The sequence below is a fragment of the Sphaerodactylus townsendi genome, linkage group LG03 (genome assembly GCF_021028975.2).
Source record: "Sphaerodactylus townsendi isolate TG3544 linkage group LG03, MPM_Stown_v2.3, whole genome shotgun sequence".
In the NCBI taxonomy this organism is placed as follows: Eukaryota; Metazoa; Chordata; class Lepidosauria; order Squamata; family Sphaerodactylidae; genus Sphaerodactylus; species Sphaerodactylus townsendi.
The window spans coordinates 143,684,650-143,712,615 of NC_059427.1; the positions used below are offsets into that span (position 1 = coordinate 143,684,650).

At 52.3% G+C, this 27,966-nt stretch overlaps 1 protein-coding gene across 2 annotated transcripts; it reads left to right on the forward strand.

Moving 5' to 3' along the window:
• MISP3 (MISP family member 3) lies at positions 1 to 27,894 on the forward strand. Of its 2 annotated transcripts, none has more exons than XM_048487658.1 (4): positions 1 to 68; positions 12,964 to 15,485; positions 22,145 to 22,227; positions 24,309 to 27,894. In XM_048487658.1, the coding sequence occupies exons 2-4, from the start codon at positions 12,986 to 12,988 to the stop codon at positions 24,396 to 24,398; spliced, it is 2,673 nt and encodes an 890-aa protein (XP_048343615.1). In that variant the 5' UTR covers positions 1 to 68; positions 12,964 to 12,985; the 3' UTR covers positions 24,399 to 27,894. The 2 variants fall into 2 exon arrangements, with proteins under 2 accessions (XP_048343615.1, XP_048343614.1); XM_048487657.1 differs by lacking the exon at positions 1 to 68 and adding an exon at positions 8,044 to 8,135.
• Positions 27,895 to 27,966: the final 72 nt, after the last annotated feature.

Sequence of the window (27,966 nt, forward strand, 5' to 3'; positions counted from 1 at the left end):
AGCAGATGAGTGAAGAGCCTTTGGGACGGCCGACCTCCTGAACCGCCACTGATCTTCAGACTTCAGAGGTCAGTTCCATAAATTCGTGGCAATCTGGGGGTGGAGCCGGGGGGAGGGGGGGCCTCAGAAGAAGAAGAGTTTGGATTTATATCCTCCACTTTCTCTCCTGTAAGGAGACTCAAAGGGGCTGACAATCTCCTTTCCCTTCCCCACAACAAACACCCTGTGAGGTGGGTGGGGCTGAGGTGGGGCTGAGGTGGGTGGGGCTAAGAGAACTGCGACTCGCCCAAGGTCACCCAGCTGGCGTGTGTTGGAGTGCACAAGCTAATCTAGTCCACCAGATAAGCCTCCACAGCTCAAGTGGCAGAGAGGGGAATCAAACGCAGTTCTCCAGATTAGAGTGCCCCTGCTCTTAGCCACGACGCCACTGCTGGCCCTCAGCAGGGTTTGATGCCACAGAGCCCCCACTCCAAAGTAGCATTTTCCTCCAGAGGAACTGATCTCTGTTGTCTGGAGATCAGCTGGAATCTGGGGAAATCTCCAGGTTCTGTCTGCCAGTTGGCCACCCTCGAGGAGGGAGACTGAAGAGGGCAGCTGCTCTCTGGCAGGCCGGAGTTCGGCAGCAAAAGGAAACCTCCAACAATTTGAATTTGCCTGAAAATGCAGGGCGGCCTGGCGCAACCAATGGCAGCATCGGGCACAACCCGAAAGGGGAAGGGGGTAGCTGCCCTGGGCTACGAGATGCCATGTGCCACTCAGTGGGGACGCGGATGCCCCATCACTATCAGCAATCGTTATGCACGTTGAGTTTACCGTCACCAAGTATGCATGGATTGTTTTCAACATTTTGGGGGGGAGGTTCCTCTTTTCTTTCTTTCTTTCTCTCTCTCTCTCTCGTTCTTTCTTTCTTCTCTCTCTCTTCTCTCTGTCTCTCTCTCTCTCTCTTTGTCTCTTCCTCCCATCCTTCCTTCGATGCAGAAGACATCACCCCAGGTTCACTGCTGCAGGAAGACAGCACAGGCCAAATAATCATTGAATAAAAATGTCCAGTGGGTATTGTGGGTTTTCAGGGCTGTACAGTTGTGGTCTGGTCAGCCACGGAGCTACAAGGGGGCGGGGGGTGCGCTGTGCACCGGGCGCATGCCTGGGGGGGTGCAGAAAATTGCCCCCAGCCCCCTCCCCCTTTCCCCCCGCGGCGCCCCCCCACCCCCTTCCCACACTTACCTTAGTTCCTTTCCCTTTTGAGAACTTTTTCAGACTGCAAAAGGCCTGTTTGCAGTAAAAACGGCCTGAGGAACTACAGTTCCCAGGAGACCTTGGGGCTCACAAGGTCTCCTGGGAAATATAGTTCCCATCAGGCTGTTTTTACTGTGAAGAGGCCTTTTGCAGCCTGAAAAAGTTCTCAAAAACTAAAGGAACTAACGCCGAGGTGGTGAACCTTTGGCACTCCAGATGCTATGGACTACAATTCCCATCAGCCCCTGCCAACATGTGTGGTGGGAGCTGATGGGGTATGAAGTCCATAACATCCCTGGAGTGGAAAGGTTCGCCACTCCCTCCTGTCAAGGTAAGTGTGAAAAGGGTGTGGCATACGGAGGAAGGTGAGTACCCTTGGGACATGTGGGGTGGAAAGGTAGAATGCTTGCTTTTTGAGAGCAGTTTGAGAAACTAACTTCGCCTCTGGGTGCAATTGGTATTCACCCCTAATGTTGCGCCCATGTCTATGGATGGCATCTACAGAGGCATATCATGGTAAGATGTGTTTCTCTCAGTGGCACAGAAACCCATCTTACTGAGACAGGCCTCTGAAGATGTCAGCCACAGACGTGGGTGAAATGTTGGAGTGGCAACTACCGGACCACGGCCACACAGCCCAGAAAACCCACAACAGCCAGTTAATTCTGGCCTGAAAGCCTTTGAGGACAACGTCCAGGTCAGATTGGAGCAGAGTCTCCGTCTTCTCCCTCCAGGTAACCTTTGGAATCAGGTGGCTTGGGAAGAAAACGAGGGACTAGACAGATTCTGGCCTGATCCAACCAGGCCCTGTTTGTGTTCTAAACAATTGAGGCTGTTGACTTGTGAGTGGCTTCTCCGCAAATGCCACAGCACACAATGGAGAGATCAGTCCCAAAGAGCATCGGCATATTTTCCCAGTTGCAGATTCCTGCCACATTTCCGAGATGTGCATTTAGGCACAGACTTGCTGCATACAGCTGGGACAAAGGGCACACAAGTGCTGCATGTGTGCATGTACTCCTTACCCTGTGGCTATTTGCTTTAGAGGAGGGTTTCCCTGTGGGTTTTTGCACAAGGATTCCACTCCTGCAAAATGTCCCTAGCCGAGCTAAACTGCCATTTTACCCACCCGCCGCTCCCGTGTTGTTTCCAGGCAACCTCCATTTGGTTGCCTGCCCCCTTTCCCCCTCTTGCTATCTTTGGTCTACCATGAGTTTGCTAGACCATGTCAATCTCTTGTCACATTTTACAGCCTGACATTCTTCCAAAAAAAAAGAATGTCTTTTTCTTTCTAAAATGGAGGCCAAAATAGCGGGAGGAACTGCTGTGCTGTGGCCAGGGGGAGGTGGGGAGAAGTGAGAAAACTCAGTGAAAGCTGAACACATGCTGATCTCCTTCGCTTTCCCTGCAAAAAGTTGTACTTTCAGGAACTGCGGGGATTCTCTGAAGGCAGTGTGATTGCCTAACGGGGAAATGTGTGCATAACGGAGGATCAAACCCAAAAGAAATGTATGCTCACCAGAGGCGGAGCTACAAGGGGACCGGGGGGTGCGCGTTGCACCGGGCATGCACCTGTGGGGCAGCAACATTTTTAAGGTTTGTTTTTTGTATTTTTTAGTGTTTTTCCATTTTTGGCCTGCAGGGGGCTCAGTTTTTAGGCTAGCATAGGGGTCTGCAACCTGCGGGGGGGTGGGAGTAAGTGTTAAATATGTATTCTGTCCTACTCTAAGCTGGAGAACCGGGTTTGATTCCCCACTCCTCCACCTGGCGGAGGTTTATCTGGTGAACCAGATGTGTCTCCGCACTCCTACATTCCTGCTGGGTGACCGTGGGCTAGTCACAGTTCTCTCAAAACTCTCAGCCCCACCTGCCTCAAAAAGTGTCTGTTGTGGGGAGAGGAAGGGAAAGGAGCTTGTAAGCCACCTAGAATCTCCTTACAGGAGAGAAAGGTGGGGTATAAATCCAAACTACTCCTCCTCCTCCTCCTCTTCTTCTCAAAGAGATTTGTAGTTCGTATATATCTATATTTACAAATTTTTCAAAAGGCTGGTTTTTTTTAAAAAAAAGGAAGGCTAGTGTAGTGTGGCACAAAGATTTGTGCTGAAATTTACTTGTGCCTGCTCAAAGGTGTAGGCCCCATCCAATGGCGTACCTAGGCAAACTGGAGCCCTGGGCAAAACCTGAGTTTGATGCCGCCCCCATGGGAGGAGCAGCCCAGCCGCAGCACTCGCCCTTCCTGGATGGCCGCAGCAGCCCAAGTTCACCAGAGGCGGAGCTCCCCCATCCTCCTGCTCTGCCTCTGATGGCTTGTGGGCCACTGTCCAGAGTGGGCAGAGCTTAGCCAGAGTGGGCGGGGCATAGAAATCAGGCACCCCCACGTGACTTAAAATTTCTGTGCCTTGGACAACTGCCCTCTTTGCCCAATGGGTGGTACGCCTCTGCCCCATCTTCTATTAGTTCCCATTGGAAACAATGGGGGATGGGCACCCCCTTTGGGAGTCCATAACTTTGGACCCCCTGAATTAAACCTCACCAAACCTGGGTGGTATCATCAGGAGAGTCTCCCAAAAAATCCCTGAATTTTTGCTGGTGCTAGCCTAAAAACTGTGCCTCCTGAAGGCCAAAAACTGAAAAAGACACTTAAAATACAAAAAACTCACAAACGAACCTGAATTTTTGCACACACATCCAGGCGCGCACATGGTGCAATGCCCACATCCCGACCCCCTGGTAGCTACGTCTCTGGCATGGGGTGTTTTCAGGCAATGACCCTTAGCAGAGACCTAAGAAGATCCAGAGCTTATCATCTTTTGGCTCTTCCCCAGAGCAGGAGTATCTCATGATCCAACTAAAGGTAGCCAGCTTTGGACTGAAGAATTCCTGGAGATCTGGGGAGAGCAGCATCTGGGGAGCGGAGCAAGGTGGAACGCCCTAGACCCCACCCTCCCAAGCGGCCATTTTCTCAAGGGGAACAGATCTCTGTTGTCTGGAGATTAGTAATTCTGGGACATCTCCGAGCCGTACCTGAAGGCTGGCATCTGGTGTTGCCAACTGCCGCTTGGGAATTACCTGGAGATTTGGGGGCGGAGCTTGGGGAAAGGCGCTGTTTGAGGAGGGGAGGGGCCTCAGCAGAGTCTAATGCCAAAGAGTCCACCTTCCAAAGGTGCAAGTTCCAATTCTGGGAGGTTTCCAGGCCCGTTTGCAGGCTGGCCTTCACAGCAGGGGTGCCCTTTTCAGTCTCCTAGAGGAGACTGGAGCCCCATTTCAGACTGTGCGCCTGCCGCTTCACCATGGTTGCTATGGGGCCTCCAGGTCTGTTGCTTGCGCAGCCGGGCCTGCTCCATGCGCGTGACCTTGAGCGCTTGTTCTCCCGGGCCTGGTGCTGTCCTCCTCCTCCCATTCACAAAACTGATCCCAATCTCTCCCCAGGTGACGTGACGGAACGCTGCAGGCTCTGGGATCTGGATTGCGCCAGTTCCGGCCTGGGTTGAGTCTAGCACGCCTGGCCCGGCAGGTGACTTTGCAACGTTCCCAGCCCAGGAGTGAATGGCAGAGGCTGGCACCTCCACCGGCAAAGCCTGCCCTCCCCCACCCCACAGTGCATGTAACGGGGCAGGCGGATCCAGTCTGTGCCGGGCAGCGAAAGGTGGTTCTGCAAAGCCTGCTTCTCTGAGTCCTTGGGTGTCCTCTAAGCCCAGCTAACAATAACAGAGCTGGGACATTCTTTCTTCTTTGCTTCGGTGCCTCTGTCATTATCTCGGAGCTAGGAAATTGCTGACATTTGGTGAGGGAAGTCAGCCCAGATGTGATGCCGTAGGGTCCCCTCCTCCAAAGCTGCTGTTTTCTGCAGGGGAACTGATCCCTGTAGTTTGGGGATCTGCTGCAATTCTAGGAGATCTCCAGGCCGCAACTGGAGGCTCACAACCCTGCCCCCAGTCCCCAAAGAGGCCAACCTACAGTTGGAAGGGGCCAGCCAGGCCATCTAGTCCAGCCCCCTGCTCAGTGCAGAATCAGCCTTGACTAAATTATAATCATGTGAACGTAGGGATCAGTGGAGTCATAAAAGAAGATTTAATAGGCAAATATAAACCGCAGCTGAATATAAATGGGTTTGTGTTTCTGTCATCTGGAGATGAGTTTAAAACATGCTGTAAGTGGTGGGCTCCAGATTTACAAAGTTTATTACTGTGGTCAATTCGGCTGGCAAAACTCCTGAAAAATCATAGAATCATAGAGTTGGAAGAGACCCCAAGGGCCATCAAGTCCAACCCCCTGCCATGCAGGAACACACAATCAAAGCACTCCTGACAGGCGGCCATCAAGCCTCTCCTTAAAAACCTCCAAAGAAGGAGACTCCACCACACTCCGAGGCAGTGAGTTCCACTGTCCAACAGCCCTGACGGTCAGGAAGTTTTTCCTGATGTTTAGGTGGAATCTCTTTTCCTTTACCTTGAACCCATGACTCCTGGTCCTAGTCTCTGGAGCAGCAGAAAACAAGTTTGCTCCCTCACCAACATGACATCCCTTCAGATATCTAAACGTGGCTATCATGTCACCCTTCAACCTTCTCTTCTCCTGACTAAACATACCCAGCTGGCGAGAAGTGTTTCTTGTTCCGATATATAAGAAAGGTTCATTTAATTCTAAAGACCAGTCAGTCTGTTATCAATACCAGGAAAGCTGTATGCAGACAATCTACAATGAAAACTCCTTACAACCAACCAGTTAGTTCCAGGTCCAGAATGCATTGCCTTTAAAAAAAGGTTCATCTACATTATATCATGCATACGTGCTTTCCTTTCATGCTGACAAGTAGTCATCATACCCCAAGGGGAAATTGTTTGCTCCTTTTATGGGTCTCAAAGATGCCTTTCATAATATCTCCCTCACAAGGACAAATAAAATCAGTTGGGAAATTTCTAAACAATTATTACATTGGTTCTGGTGGGTTTTCTGGGCTGTGTGGCTGTGGTCTGGTGGATCTTGTTCCTAACGTTTCGCTTGCATCTGTGGCTGGCATCTTCAGTCTGTGTAACAGACTTGCCTCCATGATACACCTCTGAAGATGCCAGCCACAGATGCAGGCGAAACGTTAGGAACAAGATCCACCAGACCACGGCCACACAGCCCGGAAAACCCACCAGAACCAGTTGAAGCTGGCCGTGAAAGCTTTCGACAATACAATTATCACATTACTTTCTTTACACTCTTCAACTTCTGAGAGAATAAGATGTCCCGTAACTGATCATTTCTCAAATCCGGTTCTGGATACAAAAGGAGTCAGACAAGGATGTTTTTTTGGCCCAGATCTATTTATCCTCTACATATACGATTTACCAAATAAATTGCACGCCGCCATTCCTACATTCCTCGTTTGGCTGCTCAACCAATACAATTTCTACTTTTTTGCAAACGATACACAGCCCTTCTTTCCTGTTCTCCGAGCTGTTGTTTTGCACTGGCATGAGAACTTGCTTACTTATGAATTGTGCTAAATCCTGGAATTACAATTGATCTCCAGATAATCAAGATGAGTTCCTTTGGAGGATGGTCTCTGGCATTATTCCCTGATGGAGCTCCTTCTCCCCAAATGCCACCCTCCTCAGGCTGCACCCCCAACATCCACAGAAATGTCCTAATCTGGAGTTAACAACTCCACCACTTGTGATGTAGGGCTGGCAATCTCGTGCAGCTTCTGTGCCCTCCTAGACCTGTGTCCTGAAGCTTTTCCTGGGATACGGATTACTCAACCTGCCTCTGGGATCTTGGCTCAGTCATTTGGCTACCTCCTGCCATGCAGGGGGAGGCAGATTATGTAGTGGAGCGACAGAATCAGAAGCACAAGGGAGAACATAACGTCCTCCAAACCGGCTTTCTGGAACTAGCTGAGGTCTCTCGACCCAGTGTCCAGCGGCAGGAAACTATACTATTGTTGTTGTGATAGGCTTTATTTTGACCTCGCCTTTCTCCTCCAGGGGCACCCAAAGTGGCTGACATCATTCTCCAAATCTTTACATGCTCACAACAACCCTGAGAGGTAGGTTAGACTGACTGAGTGTGACTGGCCCAAGGTCCTCCAGCAAGCTTCTTTGGCAGAGTGGATTTCAACCTGGGTCTCCCATATCTTGATCCAACACTCCAACCAAAGGAGCAACAGTGGCATAGTAGGTTAAGAGCAGGTGCATTCTAATCTGGAGGAACCGGGTTTGATTCCCAGCTCTGCCGCCTAAGCTGTGAAGGTTTATCTGGGGAATTCAAATTAGCCTGTACACTCCCACACACGCCAGCTGGGTGACCTTGGGCTAGTCACAGCTTCTCGGAGCTCTCTCAGCTCCACCCACCTCACAGGGTGTCTGTTGTGGAGAGGGGAAGGGCAAGGAGATTGTAAGCCCCTTTGAGTCTCCTGCAGGAGAGAAAGAGGGGATGTAAATCCAAACTCCTCCTCCTCCTCCTCCTCCTCTTCTGCTGGGCCTCTGGAGGCTTCCAGGAAACTCGCATGCAGAGACTGAAGACCAAAACGCGCTCTCTCCTCCAGGACTGGGTATTAAGAGGTACACTGCCTCTCTCCATGGAGGTTTCACTGAGCCGTAATGGCTGATAGCTGTCAACAGACCTCGCTCCGTCTCTGAATTCCTCTGATCCAAAGAATGTCATTTTCGCTTGGTTCACGTTGATGCAACCTGTGCTTCGGAGTGTGACCGTGTTCCAGGGCGGGGTGGCCCCGGGCCTGTGCATTTTCTTGGCAGTTGTTTGTGTTGGGTGTACGAGACGGCAGGGCTGTGCTCCGCCATCAGATTAGCCCCGGGCAAGTAATTGGCTCAGCGGCTGAGCATAAAGTGCCGGGGAAGCACCTCCCGCTGGGGCAGACCCGGACAAAAGCCAAAGAGAGACATTTGCAGGTAAGCGGAGCCCCACAGACAGTGTGGCCATCCCGGCGGGGCAGAGAGGTTGAGCATGGAAAGGCTGGCACCAGAAGCTAAGCCAGGGGGGTGGGAATGGGGAAGGGGCTCGTGAGTTTAGCCTCAGATCTGTGTCTGAGGCAGGAGTGGCTGGAAGAAGAAGAAGAGTTTGGATTTATATCCCCCCTTTCTCTCCTGTAGGAGACTCAAAGGGGCTGACAATCTCCTTGCCCTTCCCCCCTCACAACAAACACCCTATGAGGTAGGTGGGGCTGAGAGAGCTCAGAAGAACTGGGACTAGCCCAAGGTCACCCAGCTGGCGTGTGTGGGAGTGCACAGGCTAATCCGAATTCCCCAGATAAGCCCCTACATCTCAGGCAGCAGAGCTGGGAATCAAACCCGGTTCCTCCAGATCAGAATGCACCTGCTCTTTAGCCACTACGCCACTGCTGCTCTTCCCATCTCTCTGGCCCCTTCCGCACATGCAGAATAATGCACTTTCAATCCATTTTCACAATTGTTTGCAAGTGGATTTTGCTACCCTGCACAGTAAAATCCAGCTGCAAAGTGCATCAAAAGTGGATTGAAAGTTAATTATTCTGCATGTGCGGACGGGGCCTCTGCATTCGGATGGCAAGTCTGCGTTGGACCATTCCTCGAGATTTGGAGGATGGAGCCCAGGGAGAGCAGGGGTTGGGGAAGGAAGCTGGCTCGGTGGGATACGATGCCGGAGAATCCCCCCCTCCAGAGCAGCTGATCTCTGTCCTCTGGAGATGAGTCATAATTTCAGGAGATTCCCAGGAGGTTATTGATTATTTTATTTGTTTGACTTCAGCCCCACCTTTTCCCAACCAAGGTCAGGCAGCCTGACTCTGCCTCCGCCTTGGTGCTTCGGCACCTGTTCGTTTGGGACAAAATGTAGGATTGACATCACGATACACACGTCCGTTCCAGTGGTGGGATCCAAAATTTTTAGTAACAGGTTCCCTCGCCAGCCCCCCCCCCCCCTCAGCAAAGGGGGCAGAGGCGTACCTGGGCAAACCTGAGCCCTGGGCAAAACCTGAGTTGGATGCCCCCCCCCATGGGCAGCCACCCCATCACGACCCCAAAAAATTTTTTTGCACCAGGTCATTTCTAAATCATCCTCACATTATAGAAAATGCCCCAACTCACAAATCTGAACACAGCACTGGTGAAACACACAGGTTCTTGGATAGAGACTGGGGAGATAAAAGGCACGAAAGGCTGAGAATCCATGAATTGCAGGACCTGGAAGGGATTAACCCAGTTCAGGGAGTGACATTATCAGTCGCAGTTCCTATACGGAACCTTCACGTTCAAAGGGAGGAGGACTCTCGGGGAGGCATTAGTAACCCCCTCTCGGCACACACACACAAATAATTAGTAACCCACTCTCGGGAACTGGTGAGAACCTGCTGGATCCCACCTCTGGTCCGTTCCCAGCTTCTGCAAGCTCCCGCAACATTCTTCCAGGTCTCCATTGCTGTGGCCTCATCAGCAAGTGACCTCCTACGTGTGTCCTTTGGGGGGGGGGGTCTATTAAGATGCATTCATCCCCCCCACCCCCACCCCGGTAGAGGTTAAAAGATTGTGGTTCAGTTCTGCCAGTTCTCGGGCCCATGATTTTCCTTCGCCCGTGATGTCCTGGTTCTAATTTAAGACCCGACTCTACCTTAGTGATTTCCCACAGTTCCAACTAGCCTCCAGACTGCAGAAACCAGTTCCCCTTGAGAAAATGGCGGCTGTGGAGGGTGGGCTTTGTGGCCCTGTGCCCGATCGAGGTCTTTCCCCCACAGCCCACCCACCACAAACCTCCAGGAATTTCTCTACTCTGATTTGGCAAACCTGGGTGTGTGCATATGCCTTCAGCGCTGTCGCCTGTGCTTTCTCTTCATGACTCCCAAAGGCAAGATAGCTTTCCCTCCAGCCCATCTGCTTTATTGGAAGGGAGTTACTGTGGTGTGCTAAAGTTTACGCTCTTGTGCTCCTGGGGAAACTGAAATGGCTGGGCCTTCACTGCTGCGTTGTCACTTTGTGTGTGTGTGTGTGTGTGTGTGTGTGTGTGTGAGAGAGAGAGAGAGAGAGAGAGAGAGAGAGAGAGAGATTGCACCCGTCCTCCCTAGAATTCATGGAAGAGCAGACCTCGAATCTGAAATTTCTCATAGGCCAGCAGTGGCGAACCTATGGCACGGGTGCCAGAGGTGGCACTCAGAGCCCTTTCTGTGGACACACATGCACAGAGTCTGTCATGTAAGGGGGCGGAAAATCACCCCCCCACACACACATGCACACATCTAGGCTGGCCTGGGCACGATCCTTTACCTGGGAGTAAGCTCGGTTGCTGGCAATGGGGCTTGCTTCTGAGTAAACCCTCCTAGGGTAGTGATTCACCCATTCAAAGTGTTGCATGGTTGCTTCACCAAGCTTACTCCCGAGTAACGCGTGCCTCGGAGCCAACTGTTTTTTCTAAACTAAAACCTCAGTATTCAGGTTAAATTGCCGTGTTGGCACTTTGCGATAAATAAGTGGGTTTTGGGTTGCAAATTGGGCACAATTTGGTCTTGAAAAGGTTCGCCATCACTGTCATAGGCCCCCTTCCGCACTTGCAGAATAATGCACTTTCAACCCACTTTCAATGCGCTTTGCAACTGTGCGGATTTTACTGTGCAGAATAGCAAAATTCACTTGCAAGCAATTGTGAAAGTGGATTGAAAGAGGCAGGCAATGGCAAACCACCTCTGAACATCTCTTGCCTTTACCTGGATGGCCCAGGCGAGCCCTACCTTGTCAGATCTGGGAAGTTAAACAGGGCCAGCCCTGATTTCTACTTGGATGGAAGTCTGTCAAGGGAGAGCTGGGCTGCTATGCTATTACCTCCGTGGAAGCAAGCGTGGGGTAGTGGTTAAGAGCAGGTGGATTCTAATCTGGAGAACCGGGTTTGATTCCCCACTCCTCCACCTGAGTGGCAGAGGCTTATCTGGGGAACCTACAGTCCTCCTACATTTCTGCTGGGTGACCTTGGGCTAGTCCAGGGGTCTGCAACCTGTGGCTCTCCAGATGTTCATGGACTACAATTCCCATCAGCCCCTGGACTAGTCACAGTCCTCTCGGAACTCTCTCAGCCCCACCTGCCTCGCAAGGTGTCTGTTGTGGGGAGAGGAAGGGAAAGGAGTTTTGTAAGCCACCTTGAGTCTCCTTATAGGACAGAAAGGTGGGATATAAATCCAAACTCTTCTTCTTCTCTTTGTTGGGTCTCTTGCCTGGAAAACCTTCCCAGGTTGGCCAGCTGCAACTTGACCGACCTTTCTACCACCAATGTCACCTTTCTGCTTCTAGAAGCATTCAAAGTTGTTTCCAAAACAGCCTCCGATACCGTTGGTGTGGGGCAGGCTTTCCGAAGCTAGCTGTCTGCAGACTTTTAGAGGTGGAAATGCCGACAAAGGAGCAGCTATCTGCCAGACCCCTGGCTGGACTCAGAAGAAAGGAATCCCTTTGGAAGACCCAACCAATGTTATATGTCCCTTCTCCTGTCGGATCACCCTCAGGAAACCGCTCTTAAGGCGGCCAAATTTTGTGCGTCTGTTTGTTTAATAAGGAAGTGCCCGGTCAAATATTTTTTATTAACTATACACGTAACGTGGAATTTAGTTTGTGTAGAGGTTAGGATTTTACTGCGTGTGCAAACTTCATTTTATGTGTTGCTGAATACAGAGGTTATTGCTGATCTGTGATCATAAGTAAGTTAGAGTCCCCTCGGTATAAATGACAGCAGTTTAAAGGAAATAAAAAGTTGTGTGTGAAATAATAAGTCAGGGTCCCTCCCTCATGTGACATATCAGTAGGGTTGCCAGTCTCCAGGAAAAGCCTGGATATCTCACAGAACTACAACGGAGCGCCAGACAACCAAGATCTCCAGTCAGAGGCGTAGCTAGGGAAAATGGAATCCGGTGCAAAATCTGAGTTTTGCTGCCCCCCCTCCCCATGTTTGTGTTTTTTGTATTTTTAATGTTTTTCAGTTTTTGGCCTGCAGGGGGTGCAGTTTTTAGGATAGCAGCATAAAAATTTCAGGGTATCTTTAGGAGACTATCCTGATGATACCACCCAGGTTTGGTGAAGTTTGGTTTAGGGGGTCCAAAGTTATGGACTCTCAAAGGTGTAGCCCGCATCTCCTATTAGCTCCCATTGGAAACAATGGGGAATGGGGCATCCCCTTTGGGAGTCCATAATTTTGGACCCCCTGGACCAAACCTCACCTAACTTGGGTGGTATCATCATGAGAGTCCCCCGAAAACTCCGTGAAATTTTGGTGCTGCTAACCTAAAAACTGCGCCCCCTGCAGACCACAAACTGAGAAACACTAAAAAATACAAGAAACAAACCTGAAATTTTTGCTGCCCACCCCAGGTGGGAGCCCAGTGTGACGCGCATCCCCTGGCCTCCTTGTAGCTATGCCTCTGTCTCCAGTTCCCCTGGAGGAAATGGCCCCTGGACTCCATGGCATTATATTGTGCTGAAGTCTCTCCCTTCCCCAAGCCAAGTTCCACCCCCAACCACCAGGAATTTCCCAACTCAAATTTGGCAGTCCTATTGGCCGTCCCACTCTCACTAGGAATGCATTAGACATGTAAGAATACATTCCTGAGAACCTAGCTCTCTACTTGCAAAGGCCTCGGAGTTGTTTCATGCCACGGCCAGCAGGGGGCCTCGCTGCCTCGTTCTTGTGGGGATCAGTGAGACCGGTCCAAAGCAGGAAAGCACAAAACTGCAAGGGGAAAATAACTTGTTTTGTTTTGTCTTTTTGTTCCAGGTTTTTCAAACGATTGCTCTAAATGGCCACAGAAACACTGTCCTGTCCTCCCGCTGCCACTGGGGAGGGCCACGGAGACACCCTTCTGGAAAGCCGGGAGAGCTCACAGGCATCACAGGGGGAAAGCAGGGACATGGCTAAAAATATTGCCTTGACTGGCTCACCAGAGGACTCCAGTGTCCCCGCTTGGGATGATGCCCTCATTTCCTTTGCTGAGGACCCTGTGGTGGAAGAACCGTCCACCTCCGTGGGGAAGGATGGCCGTTGTAATGAAAGCGCCCTCTCTCCCCTCAGGTCTTCTGAGACATTTAAAACCGCGGACAGTGACCAGGAGCCGAACAGCAGCCATTTTGTTCTCCAGAGTAAGGAGCCAGATCTTGTCCTGGAGCAACTTAAAACTGGTGATATTTCGAGTTTATCACCACCCGGGGAGGATGCTCGTGATCCTGAGTGCCAAGACAAGACGCCGGAAGCCTTATCAGAGGGGGTGGATCCTGCAGAAACCTCAGCGCAGGTGACTGAAGGGGAAGAGGAAAGGCCTCCCAACTACTGTGAAATCCATCCAACTGACTCCTCGAAACAGTCGCAACCTTTGGACATGCCGAGCGAACTGAGTCAAGGAGATAAGGGAAACCTTTGTGTTGGTTACAGGGACAGCTTCCAAGTTCACTCAGAGCAACAGAAACCTGATAGCAATATCTCGAGTCAACCGGGTGTCGGGGAAGAAAGTGGGGAGATGAATTCTCACGGCCAAACTCCGGGGGTTGCTCCAGAGTTTACAGAGCCAACAGAAGCGGCCGGAAGCCCCCAAGAAACTGCCCGCGATGCAGAAAACGACCGGGACCACCTTCGACCCCGGCCCCCCATCTTGTTGCTGCAGGAGGCGGAGTCTCCAAGGCAGGCTTTGGAGGGAAGCTGCAGCGACTCCCCCGGTCACGATCCCAGCGGCGCTTCCTCTCCTGAGCCTCGAGGGGCATCTGATGCTGCCGACATTCGGGCAGGCCTTCAGCCAGGTTGCCAAGAAATGGCAGACACGGAAGAAGGGGAAAGAGCGCCAGTAGCTGCAGGGGAGGTTCCAGGGGACCCGAAGGGGCCATTGTCGGAAGAGACCCCAGAGGATAACTCCCAAGTGTGGGAGAAAGAGCTTGTTGCCCCAGGCAGGGAGTGTGTGGCAGTTGGTAGCTCCCAGGCCCTGGCATTGGCAGACCCTCTGTCAGGCGCTGGCATTTGTTGCCAGCAGAGGGCAGCTGGCACAGGTTGGGACACATTTCCCGAGGCACGGGCACCTCTGTCTCCAGTGGCAACCAGTGACTCCCTTGGGCCTGCCCCTGGGGGTTTGGCTCCCGAAGGTGACAAGGATGGGAGGGAGGGACCGAACGCTCCTGAATCCCGGGCAGCCGGCAGCCGGAGCAAAGCTCTGGGGGAGGTTGGAACCGAAGCTGTTGTGGCATCTCAGGGGGAAGAAGAGGCAGCCGGAATCGCTGGGCCTGAAGGCACCGTCGGAGAGGCCGTGGGTGCCAAGTTCCTAGCCAGGGAGGTGCCCAGTGTGGAAAGTGGGACTGGTCTGAGTCCTGAAGACCCCTCAGAAGCCATGGTCCTGGCTTGCTCCGAAGAGTCGCTTGACACCAGGCGTCAGGAAGACTCTCACAATTTGTCCGGCACCCAATATCTGGCTTCCTCCTCTGAGGGGGCTGGCTCGCAGGCGAAACCTGGAGGGGGCGTATTATTCCATTCTGCTGATACTACAGACCTGGCGGGCACTACAGACCCTGCCTGCGCCACACCCTTTTTGGACGAACGGTCCGGGGCCGGTGGCCCACGCTGCTCCATGGACTGGATGGAAAATGACGCCGGTAGCCCTGAAAACTATTGCCCCACCGCCGAGACCCCCATCGAGCGAGAGATCCGTGTTCACCTGGAAAGAGAAGAGCTCTTGCGGCAGCAGAGGGGCCTGGCTGGCTCTCGGGGGCCCCAGGAGTATGTCGAAGTGCAGATCCGGTCCATCCTGAGCCAGAGCGTGCCTCAGACCCCGCTGCCAAAGGAGAAGGAGCGCCAGTGGGCCGGGGCCCAAATGCAGCGGGACATCCAGCGAGAGTGTCAGCGGGAGGAGGACTTGGTGCAGCTGGGGAAGGTCCGGGGGGCCTATGACCGTGGCACCCCGCAGGAGCTGCAGGAGAAGAAGATGCTCTTTGAGCAGCAGGCTGCCCCAGGCCCCGGGACCCCCGTGAAGACGGTGGCTGGCAGCTCACAGGGGCACAAGGAGCGATCCTGTGCTGAGGCCAATGGTGTCCCCAGCCCGGTGGCCCCGGCTTCTGGTGCCCTGCCAGAGAGACCCTCTGCAGCCAACCCCTTCTTCTGTTTGCGGGCCAAAAGCCCCCAGTCTCTCCTGGAACGGGAGGTCCAAGAGGCCCAGGAGCGAGAAAGGGAACTGCAAAGGCAACGGCACAAGATCTACGGTGCAGCGCTCCCCCGGCAACCGGAGGAAGCTTTGGATCAAGATGAGGATGTCCCCTTCCAGCCAGGTAGGCTGCAGTCACGCAGTGGTGGCAAACCTAGGGCACTCCAGATGTTCATGGACTACAATTCCCACCAGCCCCAATTGGCCATACTGGCAGGGGATGGTGGGAATTGTAGTCCAAGAACATCTGGAGTGCCCTAGGTTCGCCACCACGGCAAGTGTGCGTCCGTGTGCGTGCGTGCATGTGTGCATGCTAAGGCTTTGTTTACGTATTGAAAACACACACTCAAGGTAGCTGATGTGAGGGTGTCTGCAGCCCATTCACAGCTGACAGGGCAACCCCCACAGGGTTTAGGTGGCAAGAGACATTCAGAGGTGGTTTGCCATCGCCTGCCTCCATGTGGGCTGAGAGAGTCCTGAGAGAACTGTGACTGGCCCAGGGTCGCCCAGCAGTCTTCATATGGAAAAGCAGGGAATCGCACCCGGTTCTCTGGATTAGAGTCCACCCGCTCACGGGGAGTAGGGGGGAATTGAACACCACTCTTAACTCCTATTCCACACTGGCTCTCCAAGGCAGCCTACAATGCAAATAATAATAAAAGACAATAAAATACGCAGAACGACCATTAGGGCTGCCAACTCTGGGTTGGCGAATTCTTGGAGATTTGTGGGTGGAACCTGGGAAGGAGAAGGGACCGCCGCCATTTTCTCCAAGGAAACAGATCTCTGGAGCCTGTAGCTTCCTGGTAATTCTGTGGGATTCCCCAGGCCCCTTCTGGATCTTGGCAGCTGTAAGTGAACAGGTGGAACTGGGCGGGGAGAGCCAGTGTGAAAGGATGACAACAATATTGTAGGGTTGTGCAATTAACTGGACGGGCGGCTGGATCAGGACAGTGTGGCCAGGTCCCCCCAGCTACTGGTAGAGGTTGGGATGTCGAGTTGCCAAATCCAGGTTGAAGATCCAGAAGAGTTGGGGGTGGAGCCAGATGGGACCTCAGCGGGGGACAGTGCCCTACAGCCGTGGTGGCGAACCTTTGGCACTCCAGATGTTATGGACTACAATTCCCATCAGCCCCTGCCAGCATGGCCAATTTATTTCCCCCTTGGAACTGGAATAAGATGGCCCTTCAGATAGGCTGGGGGCACATCTGTCTACATGCTAGCAGGGGCTGATGGGAATTGTAGTCCATAACATCTGGAGTGCCAAAGGTTCGCCACCACTGCCCTAGAGTCAGGGATGTACCACTCAGGGAAACATATGGGGCCAAATGTCCCCAGGCTGCGGCCATTCAGTCACGTGGGGAGTGGAAAATCCTCCCCCCCCCACACCCCTGAGGTGACCTGGTGCAAAAAAAGTTGTTTGGTCTTTTTGGGGGAGGGCGGCTGCCTAAATGGGGGGCGGGGGGGATGGGAAAACTCAGATTTTGCACCGGGCTACATTTTTGCTAGACACGCCTCTGCCTACAGTCCACTCTCTGTCATGCCCCTAGAGCACTGTTTCCCAACCTTTTTGACGTCACGGTACCCTTGACCTCACCCTCCATATCTCACGGTACCCCTGCCATTCCCCCCACCTTCCCCTCCCAGTGCCCCTGCTTGCCACCCCCCCTTCCCCTCCCAGGATGACAGGAAACACTGGGGGGGCGGGGGGGGGATGGCTGCTGACCTTGTGGCTGGTCCTGCCCCCCCGGGCTAGCTCCATATCCTTGCTGGCACCGGTGGGAGACATCACACAAGTGAGGGGCCGGTAGTGTTGCCGCGGTACCCCTGGGACATGCTCACGGCACCCCAGGGTACCACGGAACCCTGGTTGGGAATCGCTGCCCCAGACTGTTCAATGGTGACATTCTGTATTCAGAGGATACCTTATTAGGAAACAGCATCAGGAACAAGCATTTAGACGTCTATGGCTGGAACTACGGCAGAAACAGACCAGAGCTCCCTCCCATTATACCACCCACGCGCCAGAGCCCCCCCTCATCGCCACACTGGCTGCGCCCTGGCTCTGACCCCGTTCCCGGGTTTTTCCCCCCCAACCAAACTGATGTCTAGCCTGGAGTTGAGCTGTTATTTCAGGGGCATCCTCAGGTCCCACCTGGAGGCCGGCAACCGTTGGGCAGGTGGAAGAAACTGCCTTTCTCACCTGGCACCTGATTAAAACTCTGCGGCACAATGTGTGGCATTGACCACTGGCACAAAAGGGACATTGCGTGGATTTGTGCAGCAGGATCGAGCTCTGAGCAGTGTTCAGACTGGGGAGCTGGGTCTTTTCTGGTGTGGGTCCCCTTGCTGAGTCAGGAGAAGAGCCGGCTGTCGTTTTCATTCCTACCCTGCACTGAGCTGACCACTGTTGGAAACAAGGAGACTCAATAAGACCGCCTCTTAGGTTCTTCAATCCTAGCAGCAGAGGCGGAGCGGCAGGAGGGCAAAGAGGAGAACTGCTTCTTTGTTTGGCACAAACGTGCATTTTAGCAGAGGGTTACTTCCCTCCCGGGCTTCCTTTCCGTTCAACCCTGCCTTTCTCCCCCATGAGGGCCCAAAACAGCTTGCATCATTCTCCCCTCCCCCCATTTTCTCCTCACAACAATCCTGTGAGGTAGATTCGGCTGGGAGTGTGTGACTGGCCCAAGGTCACCCAGTGAGCTTCGGTGGCAGAGCAGGGATTTGAACCAGGATTGCCCAGATCCTAGTGGTGGCAAACCTTTGGCACTCCAGATGTTATGGACTACAATTCCCATCGGCCCCAATTGGCCATGCTGGCAGGGGCTGATGGGAATTGTAGTCCATAACATCTGGAGTGCCAAGGGTTCACCACCACAGTCCTAATCCGTCACTGCAACAGCTACACCTACTGCAGCTGTCCATGCACTGAGGGGGTGTCCCCGAGGTGCATTCAGTCTTCACAAAATATTCAAGCAGTGGCAGGGGACTGCAAGCTTTTCAGGGCACCAATGAGCGGATGCAGCCCCTTGGGGGCTTTTGGGAACCCCTTGGAGAGCCAGCCTGGTGCAATGGTTAAGAGCAGGTGGATTGTAATCTGGAGAACCGGGTTGGATTCCTCACTCCTCCACCTGAGTGGCAGAGGCTTATCTGGGGAACCAGATGTGTGTGTCCGCACTCCTACATTCGTGCTGGGCGACCTTGGCTAGTCACAGTTCTCTCTGAACTCTCTCAGGAGCAGCAGTGGCATAGTGGTTAAGAGCAGGTGGATTCTAATCTGGAGGAACTGCGTTTGATTCCCTGCTCTGCCGTTTGAGCTGTGGAGGCTTATCTGGGGAATTCAGATTAGCCTGTACACTCCCACACACGCCAGCTGGATGACCTTGGGCTAGTCACAGCTTCTCGGAGCTCTCTCAGCCCCACCTACCTCACAGGGTGTTTGTTGTGAGAGGGGAAGGGCAAGGAGATTGTAAGCCCCTTTGAGTCTCCTACAGGAGAGAAAGGGGGATATAAATCCAACTCTCTTCTTCTTCTTCTTCTTCTTCTTCTTCTTCTTCTTCTTCTTCTTCTTCTTCTTCTTCTTCTTCTTCTTCTTCTTCTTCTTCTTCTTCTTCTTCTTCTTCTATGTCCAAGGACAGCAGATCCCAACTGATTGTTGTGGGTTTTCCGGGCTGTGTGGCCGTGGTCTGGTAGATCTTGTTCCTAATGTTTTGCCTGCATCTGTGGCCGGCATCTTAAGAGGTATCTTCCCTCTGTGACATACCTCTGAGGATGCCAGCCACAGATGCAGGCGAAGTGTTAGGAACAAGATCTACCAGACCACGGCCACACAGCCCGGAAAACCCACAACAACCAGTTGAACCCGGCTGTGAAAACCTTCGACAATACAGTAGATTCCAATTTTTTTTCACTCATGTGTCACTTGGCAACGCATTTCCCTAAATTGCTTTTATTTCAGATTTATATATTGTTACTGCAAATAAATGTCCTAATAATGGAATTAAAAACAATGGAATAATAACTGGTTCTGGTGGGTTTTCCAGGGGGCTGTGTGGCCGTGGTCTGGTGGATCTTGTTCCTAACATTTCGTCTGCATCTGTGGCAGGCATCTTCACAGGTGCATCACAGAGAAAAGTCTGTTTCACACTGTGTCTAAGTGAGAAGGGAGAGTTTAGTGGGGTATATTGTCCATGTCCCAGGGTGGGGAACCAATCATTAACTGTTTGGGTGGAACTTGCTATGCAAAGGTATGGCTGAATGCATTGTATTGCAGGTGGGGTTATCAGTCCATTTTTAAAGTACTGGGAGCCACGCTTTGCTTAAATCCTCCTTGATCTGAGACTGCAAATGCCTTAGCAGACCAGGTGCTCGGGAGCAGCAGCAGCAGCAGCAGGAGGCCCTTGCTTTCACATCCTGCCTGTGAGCTCCCAAAGGCACCTGGTGGGCCACTGCAAGGAGCAGAGTGCTGGACTAGGTCAGTGATGGCGAACCTTTTTGAGACCGAGTGCCCAAACTGCAACCCAAACCCCACTCAATTATCGCAAAGTGCCAACCCGGCAATGTAACCTGAATGCTGAGGTTTTAGTTTAGAAAAAACTGGGTTGGCTCCCTCTTCCTCCGCCCCACCTGCTCGAGCAGGGGCCAGCCTGCTCTAGTCTCCAGCAAGTCCCGCGTGCACCGCTCTGTGCCTCTCTAGCATCATTGCCTCCTCTGTGCCCCCCCGCCCCCAGGCAGCAGCCACCCGGAGCACAGGCACCAGGCCCGCCAGCTGAGTCCTCCCTGCTCACCACGGTGTGTGCACATCATGCTCAGTGGCCCAGGCCAGCTTAGATGTGTGTGTGTGTGGGGGGGTGATTTTCCACCCCCCACATGACGAACTCTGTGCAAGTGCCCACAGAGAGTGCTTCGAGTGCCACCTCTGGCACCCGTGCCGTAGATTCGCCATCACTGGACTAGGTGGACTCTGGTCTGATCCAGCAGGCTTGTTCTTAGGTTCTTAGGTAATGTCGACCTGCTGTGACCTCAACACTTGGTTTACATACACCGTTCCTCCTTTAGCAACTAGATTGTGTGGCAGACACCTGCAAATACCAAATACCAACAAATACCTCTGCTGCCCCCGAGCAGGATGGAAAAGCCGTGGTCTGGGACGAGCAAAGTGGGATTCAAGAAGCCTGGGACTAACATGGCACGTCTGACAAAAACTCAAATATTAACTCAGGCACATAAGAGTCCCCGGCTGAGTACTGAATGCTTAAAGAGGATGAGGTGAATAAACAATAGGCCCATTTAACAATGATGATGATGAGGAGCAGTCAAATAACCTGGCCATAAAACAGGCAAGGGAAACAGACCTGCACCGCTGTCACGTTCGATTCCCCTTCGTCTAGCATGCGGAGACAATTCTTCTTGCTTTTGCTTTTCCTACCTCCTTTCAGAGGTGTATTGGGGAAAAAATGGTGTGCGCCCGGGGGACGTGTGACACCACATTTCACAGGCTGGCAACTCTCCCTCCGTTGGAGTTTCTGCCTTAAGTACCCAGATCTCTCCAGTCTTCTCTGCTTTCTGAGTTGCGGCTTGAAGGGTGACTGAGGGTGGTCTGACTTAGGGGAAGAGCTTGTGGCTTAATGGAAGAGTATCTACTTGGCCTATAGAAGGTCCCGGGTTTAATCCCCGGCATCTCCAGAGAAAGAGACCAGAACACAAGTGACTCTGGAGAGCGGCTGCCAGCCCGAGTGGACAATACTTAATCCGATAGACCAAGGATCTGGTTCAGTCTAGGACAGCTTTGCATGTTTGTGTGTGTGTGTATCTCATTCAGCGTGGTGTAGTGGTTAAGAGCAGGTACCTGGAGCGAACATAGGTTGAAATTTAGCAGAGGCAAGCGAAAGAGCAGTTTGCCTCTTATCGTCAGGTGTGACCAGATCACACAAGGATCCCCAGCCTAATGACTGCAGAATTCCTGTTGTTTACTGTGGAAGACGAGCCTTCAGTTGGCTTCCTGGTTGGCCACAAAGCCAGAGTTTAAGTCTGCTGTGAGTCTCAGCAGTCTCACTTGCCCCTTCTTAGACTAGCTGAAGAAGCTGCAAAAACATCTGACGTGGAAAGTATTTGATGGGCCATTTTAATTTAGAGATTGCGAATACAAATAATTTATATTTTAATGTAAAACTAAGTTATTGTTTTAATTTAAATTATTGTTTTAACTAAGTTACTGTTTTAACTGCATGTATCTCTGTATTGTTATAGCCAATGGCTCAAACAATAAACACTTGACTGACTGACTGACTTGCCCCTTCCACACATGCAGAATAATACACTTTCAATCCACTTTCACAATTGTTTGCAAGTGGATTTTGCTATTCCACACAGTAAAATCCAGCTGCAAAGTGCATCAAAAGTGGATTGAAAGTGCATTATTCTGCATGTGTGGAAGGGGCCCCAAAGTTGGTGCTGCCTCTGCTTATTCAAGGTTTGCTAGCTGCAGCCTGGGAAATTCCTGGAGATTTGGGGTGGTTTTACAGAGAGGAGAATTCAGGGAGGGAGTTCCCATGGAATCTATGGTAGACCATAGAGTTCGCCTTGTGAAACTGTCCTTTTCTCCAGATGAACTAATCTGTGTAGTCTACAGATCCTTTGTAATTCCAGGAGGATTCCAGGTCCCACCTGGAAGTTGGCAGCCCTGAGTTATTCAATGTGGAGGGAAATGCACTTTGCACGTTGTCAGAAGCACTCTCTGTATGGCCGGCGAAACCTTCTCCTACTCTGTTTTCTTGTTTTTAGAGAGACTGCCCTGCAAGAAACTGGATGTCACCTGGCCCCCACCTAGCCTGCCTGAGCCCTGCCAGGTGAATGGCCTGCACCAGGTAACACATCTAATCTCTGGTCTCACTTGTGATCTAGCTGTACTCAGGAACATCCTGAAGCCAAAAACATCACATTTCCCCTTATAACTCTGCAACAAAAAGGGCCAGGGGATTACTCTTTTTTTAAAAAGGAAGTTAAGAATTTTCCTTAGTCCATAGCACTAAATCATTATAATTCTATAGTGATCAAGCAGTACCCGTGATTTTTTAAAGCCAGCCAGTGTGAGGGGATACGGAGGCCACGTGCAGGCACATGAAGGCATTGTTTGTGGCTTTTTTCTATTTCAAGAACGCACGAAGCCCCTCCCCTCCCCAGGTCAGAGCCCTCTGTCTGTCTGTCTGCCCCTCTCCTGTCCTAAAATCCAGCTCCTGAGAAAACCGTGGAAGCGAAGGCTGGTTATCTTCCCCTTTGCATACCTCGCCTCCTTTCGAACAAAAGCGCAATGGGCTCATTGTCTGGCATTTAAATTTTGTTTCATTTGCATTGATAGCAGTAAGCAAGGAAAAAGATACAAACGCCTTCGCTCTTCACATTCCTTCGGGCCTCTTTCACGTGGCAGCAAACACTGGCGATTCCTTTGCTTTAATTGCTTGCTTATTGATATGGGGGGGGGGGTTGTCATCTCTTTCCATTTTTTATTTTTGACATTCCTTTAATTCCGATACACATGCCAGTGCCTCTTGCAGTGGGTTGGACTTGACGGCCCTTGGGATCTCCTCCAACTCTGTGATTCTATGATTCTTAATAGGGGATGGCCCAGGGTAGCCTGATCTTGGCAGATCTTGGCTGCTTAGCAGCATTGGCCCTGCTTGGTCAGGAGATCCCCAAGGAAGTCCAGGGTTACTGGAAGAATGTAGACTCTTAGGCTCATTCCGCACATGCAGAATAATGCACTTTCAAACTGCTTTCAGTGCTCTTTGAAGCTGTGCGGAATGGCAAAATCCACTTGCAAACAGTTATGAAAGTGGTTTGAAAACGCATTATTTTGTGTGTGCAGAAGGGGCCTATGTGCCGTGTCTTATGACCTTTGGCATGCTGCTACCATAGGGATTCATACAGTCTGGGGCAGCCATTCTCAACCAGGGTTCTGTGGTATCCTGGGGTGCCGTGAGCATGTCCCAGGGGTACCGAGGCAACACTACCGCCCCCCCCCCTCATTTTTGTGGTGTCTCCCACCGGCGCCAGCAAGGACATGGAGCTGGCCCAGGGGGCAGGGCCTGCCACAAGGTCAGCAGCCACCCCCCCTCCAGTGCTTCCCTTCACCCTGGGAGGGGAAGGTGGAGGGTGTGGCAGGCAGGGGCAATGGGAGGGGAAGGTGGGTGGTGGTGGCAGGGGTACCGTGAGATATGAAGAGTGAGGTCAAGGGTACCCTGACCTCGAAAAGGTTGGGAAACACTCGTCTGGGGATTTGTGAGAGATTCTCTATATCTTGGAGTTACTTACTCATAAGTAACACTGAGGCTGTTGGTCCAAGAATATCTGGATTTGAACGATTATATGGATTTCTGGACATTATTGCGTCTTCATCATACGTTTTCCTATACTGTGTAACTGCATGGGGATGTTTTTGAGACTTTATATGGCTTATTGGTCCTATTTGGCTTGCCATGCTGTTTGCATTGTGTGCCTGCTGAGAGCTTATGGAGCAGTGACTCTCTATGGGAAATAATAGTTGAGGGTTTGCATTGCTCTTTGTCAAATTTCACTTTGTACATTAAGCGTGTTTATTTGTTTACCTGAGCAGTAAGCAGGGACGTGGTGATCTTGGTCTGGAATTATAACACAGTTTGCTCAGTACTACCACAAAATGGCCGCTGCAGTTATTTTCAGTCATTCAGTGAAGTTCCTTCTGTTGTTGTTGCTGCAGCTATCAAAGCAATGTTAAAATCTTCACAGCCAATCAAAGCTCCAATCGGCCAATCAGAAGCCTGAGTGGCAGAGGCCCTCCATCACCCCATGCACAATCTAAAGACACTTGTCGGGGACCAGTACAGGTGACACAGGCACAACACTGGGGACCCCCGCATAGCTTATTGCTCACTCTTTCTCCTTCTCTCTCTCCATCTGTTCAACCCCTCAGCCGGAGAGAAGCCCCCGGAGTCGCCAGAAGAGTTCCTTAATCCAGCGCTGGGAGTCTGGGACGGTTGGCAACCAGGAGAACCACGATTAGGGCCCGGCCACGGCAAGAAGTGGACCAGGGCTGCATCTTGAAAACTCACGAGGCTCCCTGATGCCTTCCCTCAACCCTGCTTACCAATGAACCACACCGGGCGCCCCGTGCCTCTGATACCAGCCGCAGACGTCTCCAAGGACTTGGCAAAAATGTTCAAAAGTGTTGTTGTGCAGCTCGTTTTAGTGCACCCGTTTAGAGTGGACGGATTCTCCCAAGTCTCTCTGTGGAGTGCAGAGGGGGGAATCAAGCTTGGTTCCAAGCATTGGGGCTCACGTGAGTCCGTGTGCCTGAGTGGATCCTCTGTCCAGGTCTGACAATTAGCTGGTCCCAGATGTCTGGGCAGAGGTGTATCTCTGCCCATGCTCAGAGAAGGGGTGTCATCACAGGACCAGTGTCTGCCAGACTCCTTTGCACCCATGGGGTCATGTGATGGCAAATGTCCCTAAGCAGCGCCCATTAAGTCACGTGGGGGGTGGAAAATCGCCGCCACACTCCCCCCCCCCATGCAAACAGCAAGTGGCCCCTCAGGGGGTGGCTCAGGTGCGAGCTGTAAGAGCCCGGCAGCCCCGCCCTCCCTGTCAGGCACGAGGACAGCCCCCACACCTGATAGGGAGGCCAGGGAGGGCAGGAGGCCTGTGGCCCCGGCAGGCGGCTCAGGCACAAGGTGCAAGAGCCCGGTGGCCCCTGGTGAGGTGAGACAGCAAGCCTGAGGACGGCCCCCACGCCTGATAGGGAGGCCCTGAGTGGGGCCAGGTGGGGGGGGGGCGCCCCTGAAAAACTCAGTTCTTGCTCCAGGCTCGGTGGGGGGGGGGGGACGCAGGTCTTACCCTGGGCTCCACTGGGGGGAACTCAGTTCTTGCCCCAGGCTCCATTATCTGTTGATACGCCACCTCTCAAGCGTGAAGGCCAAGTCCATCTGCAAAGTGCAGCCACCTGCTTGGAATACTTCCTATGAAATCGCAAGAACAGGGAAATAAGTCTTCCCGGCACTGTTTCCGTGCAGGAAAGCGGCTTGTGGGGAGGGCAGGGACCCTTCCTCCCCCTGTGGCGGCACTCCAAGCCTGCTGGGTTACAGTGAACTGGTTGCTGATTAATTAAATACCCTAACATATGCTTTTGCCCTCGGTGGCCCTGTCCAAGTCTGAAGAAGGGACCTGTAGAACTTGAAAGCTTGCTACTGTGTCTGTATCTCCAAGCGCAGGATCCTGAGAACTGAACCGTTCCAATTTTCTCTGTGAAAATTTACAGCAACTTTGATATTGGACTCGTTGCCAGCCCACATTTAATTTGGGCTTTGCATCTTTGATTATTAGCATATGGGCTAGCGAGTAGGACTGCCCGTTCTGGCTCAGGAAATTCCTGTAGACCTGGGTGTAGAGTCTGGAGATGGTAGAGCATAGGGTGGAGACGGCCCTCGGGTGGAACGCGGTGCCTCATAATCTGTCTTCCAAAGCTCCCCTTTCCTCCCGGGAGATCGGTTGCTCTATTCTGGAGATCAGCTGCGATTCCAGGGAGATCCCCTGGCCATACCTGGAGGCTGGCAGCTGTAGCTAGCAGGGTCACACTCAGGAGATCTGAAAAGGTTCTCTTGATCATTTACAAGGCAAAATGACACTTTCATGCAGGGCTAACTAACTACCAGCAAAGCTAGGCCCCAAGTGGAAAGGCAAAAGAGCCGCAAAATGCAGGCAGTTACTTCCTGTCATGTCTGCACAAACATCATTGACTGCACATGGGCCCCAGCGGCTGGCCTCTGTGGTGTGGTATAGTAGTTAAAGTTTCAGACTAGGATCTGGAAGAACCAGGTTTGAATTCCTGTTCTACCATGGAAGCTCCCTGGATGATCAGGCCTGGCCTACCTCACACGATAATTGTGAGGATAAAGTGAATGAGAGGGAAATGGCGAAAGATGCTTTGGATTCCCATTAGAGGGGAAATGGCAGGGTACACATGTAATAAACGAATGTTCCGTGGATCTTCTTGCCCGCTCGCAATTGCCAGAAATCAAAGAAGTAGAAGAAGAGAAAATGTGCACATTGTCTGGATTTGCTGGCAGGCGGCCGAGCTCCACTTTCCTTCTTGTAGAGTTTCGCACAAAAGCAAAAGTGTTTCAGGGCAGGGGTGACAAAGTCCTGTTGTTGATAAATGATGTACTGTGAAAAAACATCTCGGTGTGCAGTGAGTCCGACAGGATGGTCCTGGTGTTCCCAAATCCGAGGCACCAGAGCCGTAGCGAGGGAAAACAGTGCCAGAGGCACACGTGTGCCCTGCGCCCTGCCATGCCCCCGCCCACCCAGAACACCCCAGAATGCCCACACACCCCCCGCCACGCCCCTGCATGGCAGGCACCCAGGGCAAGACACCCCCTTGTCTCCTGGGTGCTACGCCACTGCAAGCCACTGTCTCAGGAATGGAAGCCCTATCCAACTTCCCCAAGCTGAGTAGTTGCAAGAATTGTCGGCGATCCGTCCACAAAGGGGTCTCTTTTGCCTTGAGTTGGGTCTCAGTCCTCAGCCTCGCCCAGACGCCACTGCTTTCCCCATCCAGCTCCCAAGGGACCCAGATTCCACTGAGGCATCACGTCAGTCTCAATTGTTAGAGCCAAGATAACGGGTGCCGATAGAGCTAGATTAGAGCCCAGCACAGCCCCTTAGAGACCAAGGAGATTTTGGGAGCGTGAGCTTGAAGTTCATCGCCCCAAGACCCTGCTGGACTTGAACTTCTTCTACCTCTTCTCCTACAGGCCAACATGGCTAATCTCCTGAAACTACCTTCATGACAGGTGCCAAAAGGTGTCTTTACTGAGGGGTGTGGCCCGCTGGCCAACTTGGGTGCTGCTGCCCAAGGGTGGCAGACGGGTTTGAAGCACGGGGCGTGATTCGCTGGGAAGGTCAGCAGAAATGCTACGGGCTCAGCCTGCCTCCATCTTCATTGGAGCGTGCCCCGTCTTCACTGGCATGGGTGTCACCCTGGCATACGTCTGTGGTATCGCCTCTTTGGGCCAGGGTTGCTAATTATGGGCTGGAAAATACCTGGAAATTTGGGAATAGAGCCTGGGGAAAGGCGTAGGTGGGGTATAATCAGTGGTGTAGCGCCAAGGGAGGGGGTGCAACGCACCGTGGTGGGGGTGTTCCGTGGCGGGGGCATGGCAGGGACGCAGGGGGCATGCCTGGTCCTGCCGCAGTTCCCCCTCGCTCCGGCCCTGGGTATCATTCCACAGAATCCACCTTCCAGAGCTATTTTCTGCAGGGGAACTCATCGTTGTCATCTGTGGAGCCGTTGTAATACTGGATGATCTCTATGCCCCACCTGGAAGTTGCAGAAATTACTCAGTAATTACTCAACCCTATCTCCATTACTCAGTAACGAAGCTGCTTAATCGATTGGGGGGGGGGATAGGATTTGTCTACTGTAGCATTCTTTTTTCTAAGTAATGGCATTTCAGTGACTTAACGTGGCATTTTATACCCAATAAAATGTGATCAATGGGAAAGAAACTCTTTCTCTCCCCCCCCCGTGTGTGTGTGTGTGTGTGTTTGTGTGTGTGTGGTGTGCCAACCCTCTC

Coding starts and splice junctions, on each gene's coding strand:
- MISP3 (XM_048487658.1), top strand. CDS start 12,986: ATGGCCACAGAAACACTGTCCTGTCCTCCCGCTGCCACTGGGGAGGGC. Junction 15,486..22,144: donor GGATGTCCCCTTCCAGCCAG/GTAGGCTGCAGT, acceptor TCTTGTTTTTAG/AGAGACTGCCCTGCAAGAAA. Junction 22,228..24,308: donor AGGTGAATGGCCTGCACCAG/GTAACACATCTA, acceptor TCAACCCCTCAG/CCGGAGAGAAGCCCCCGGAG.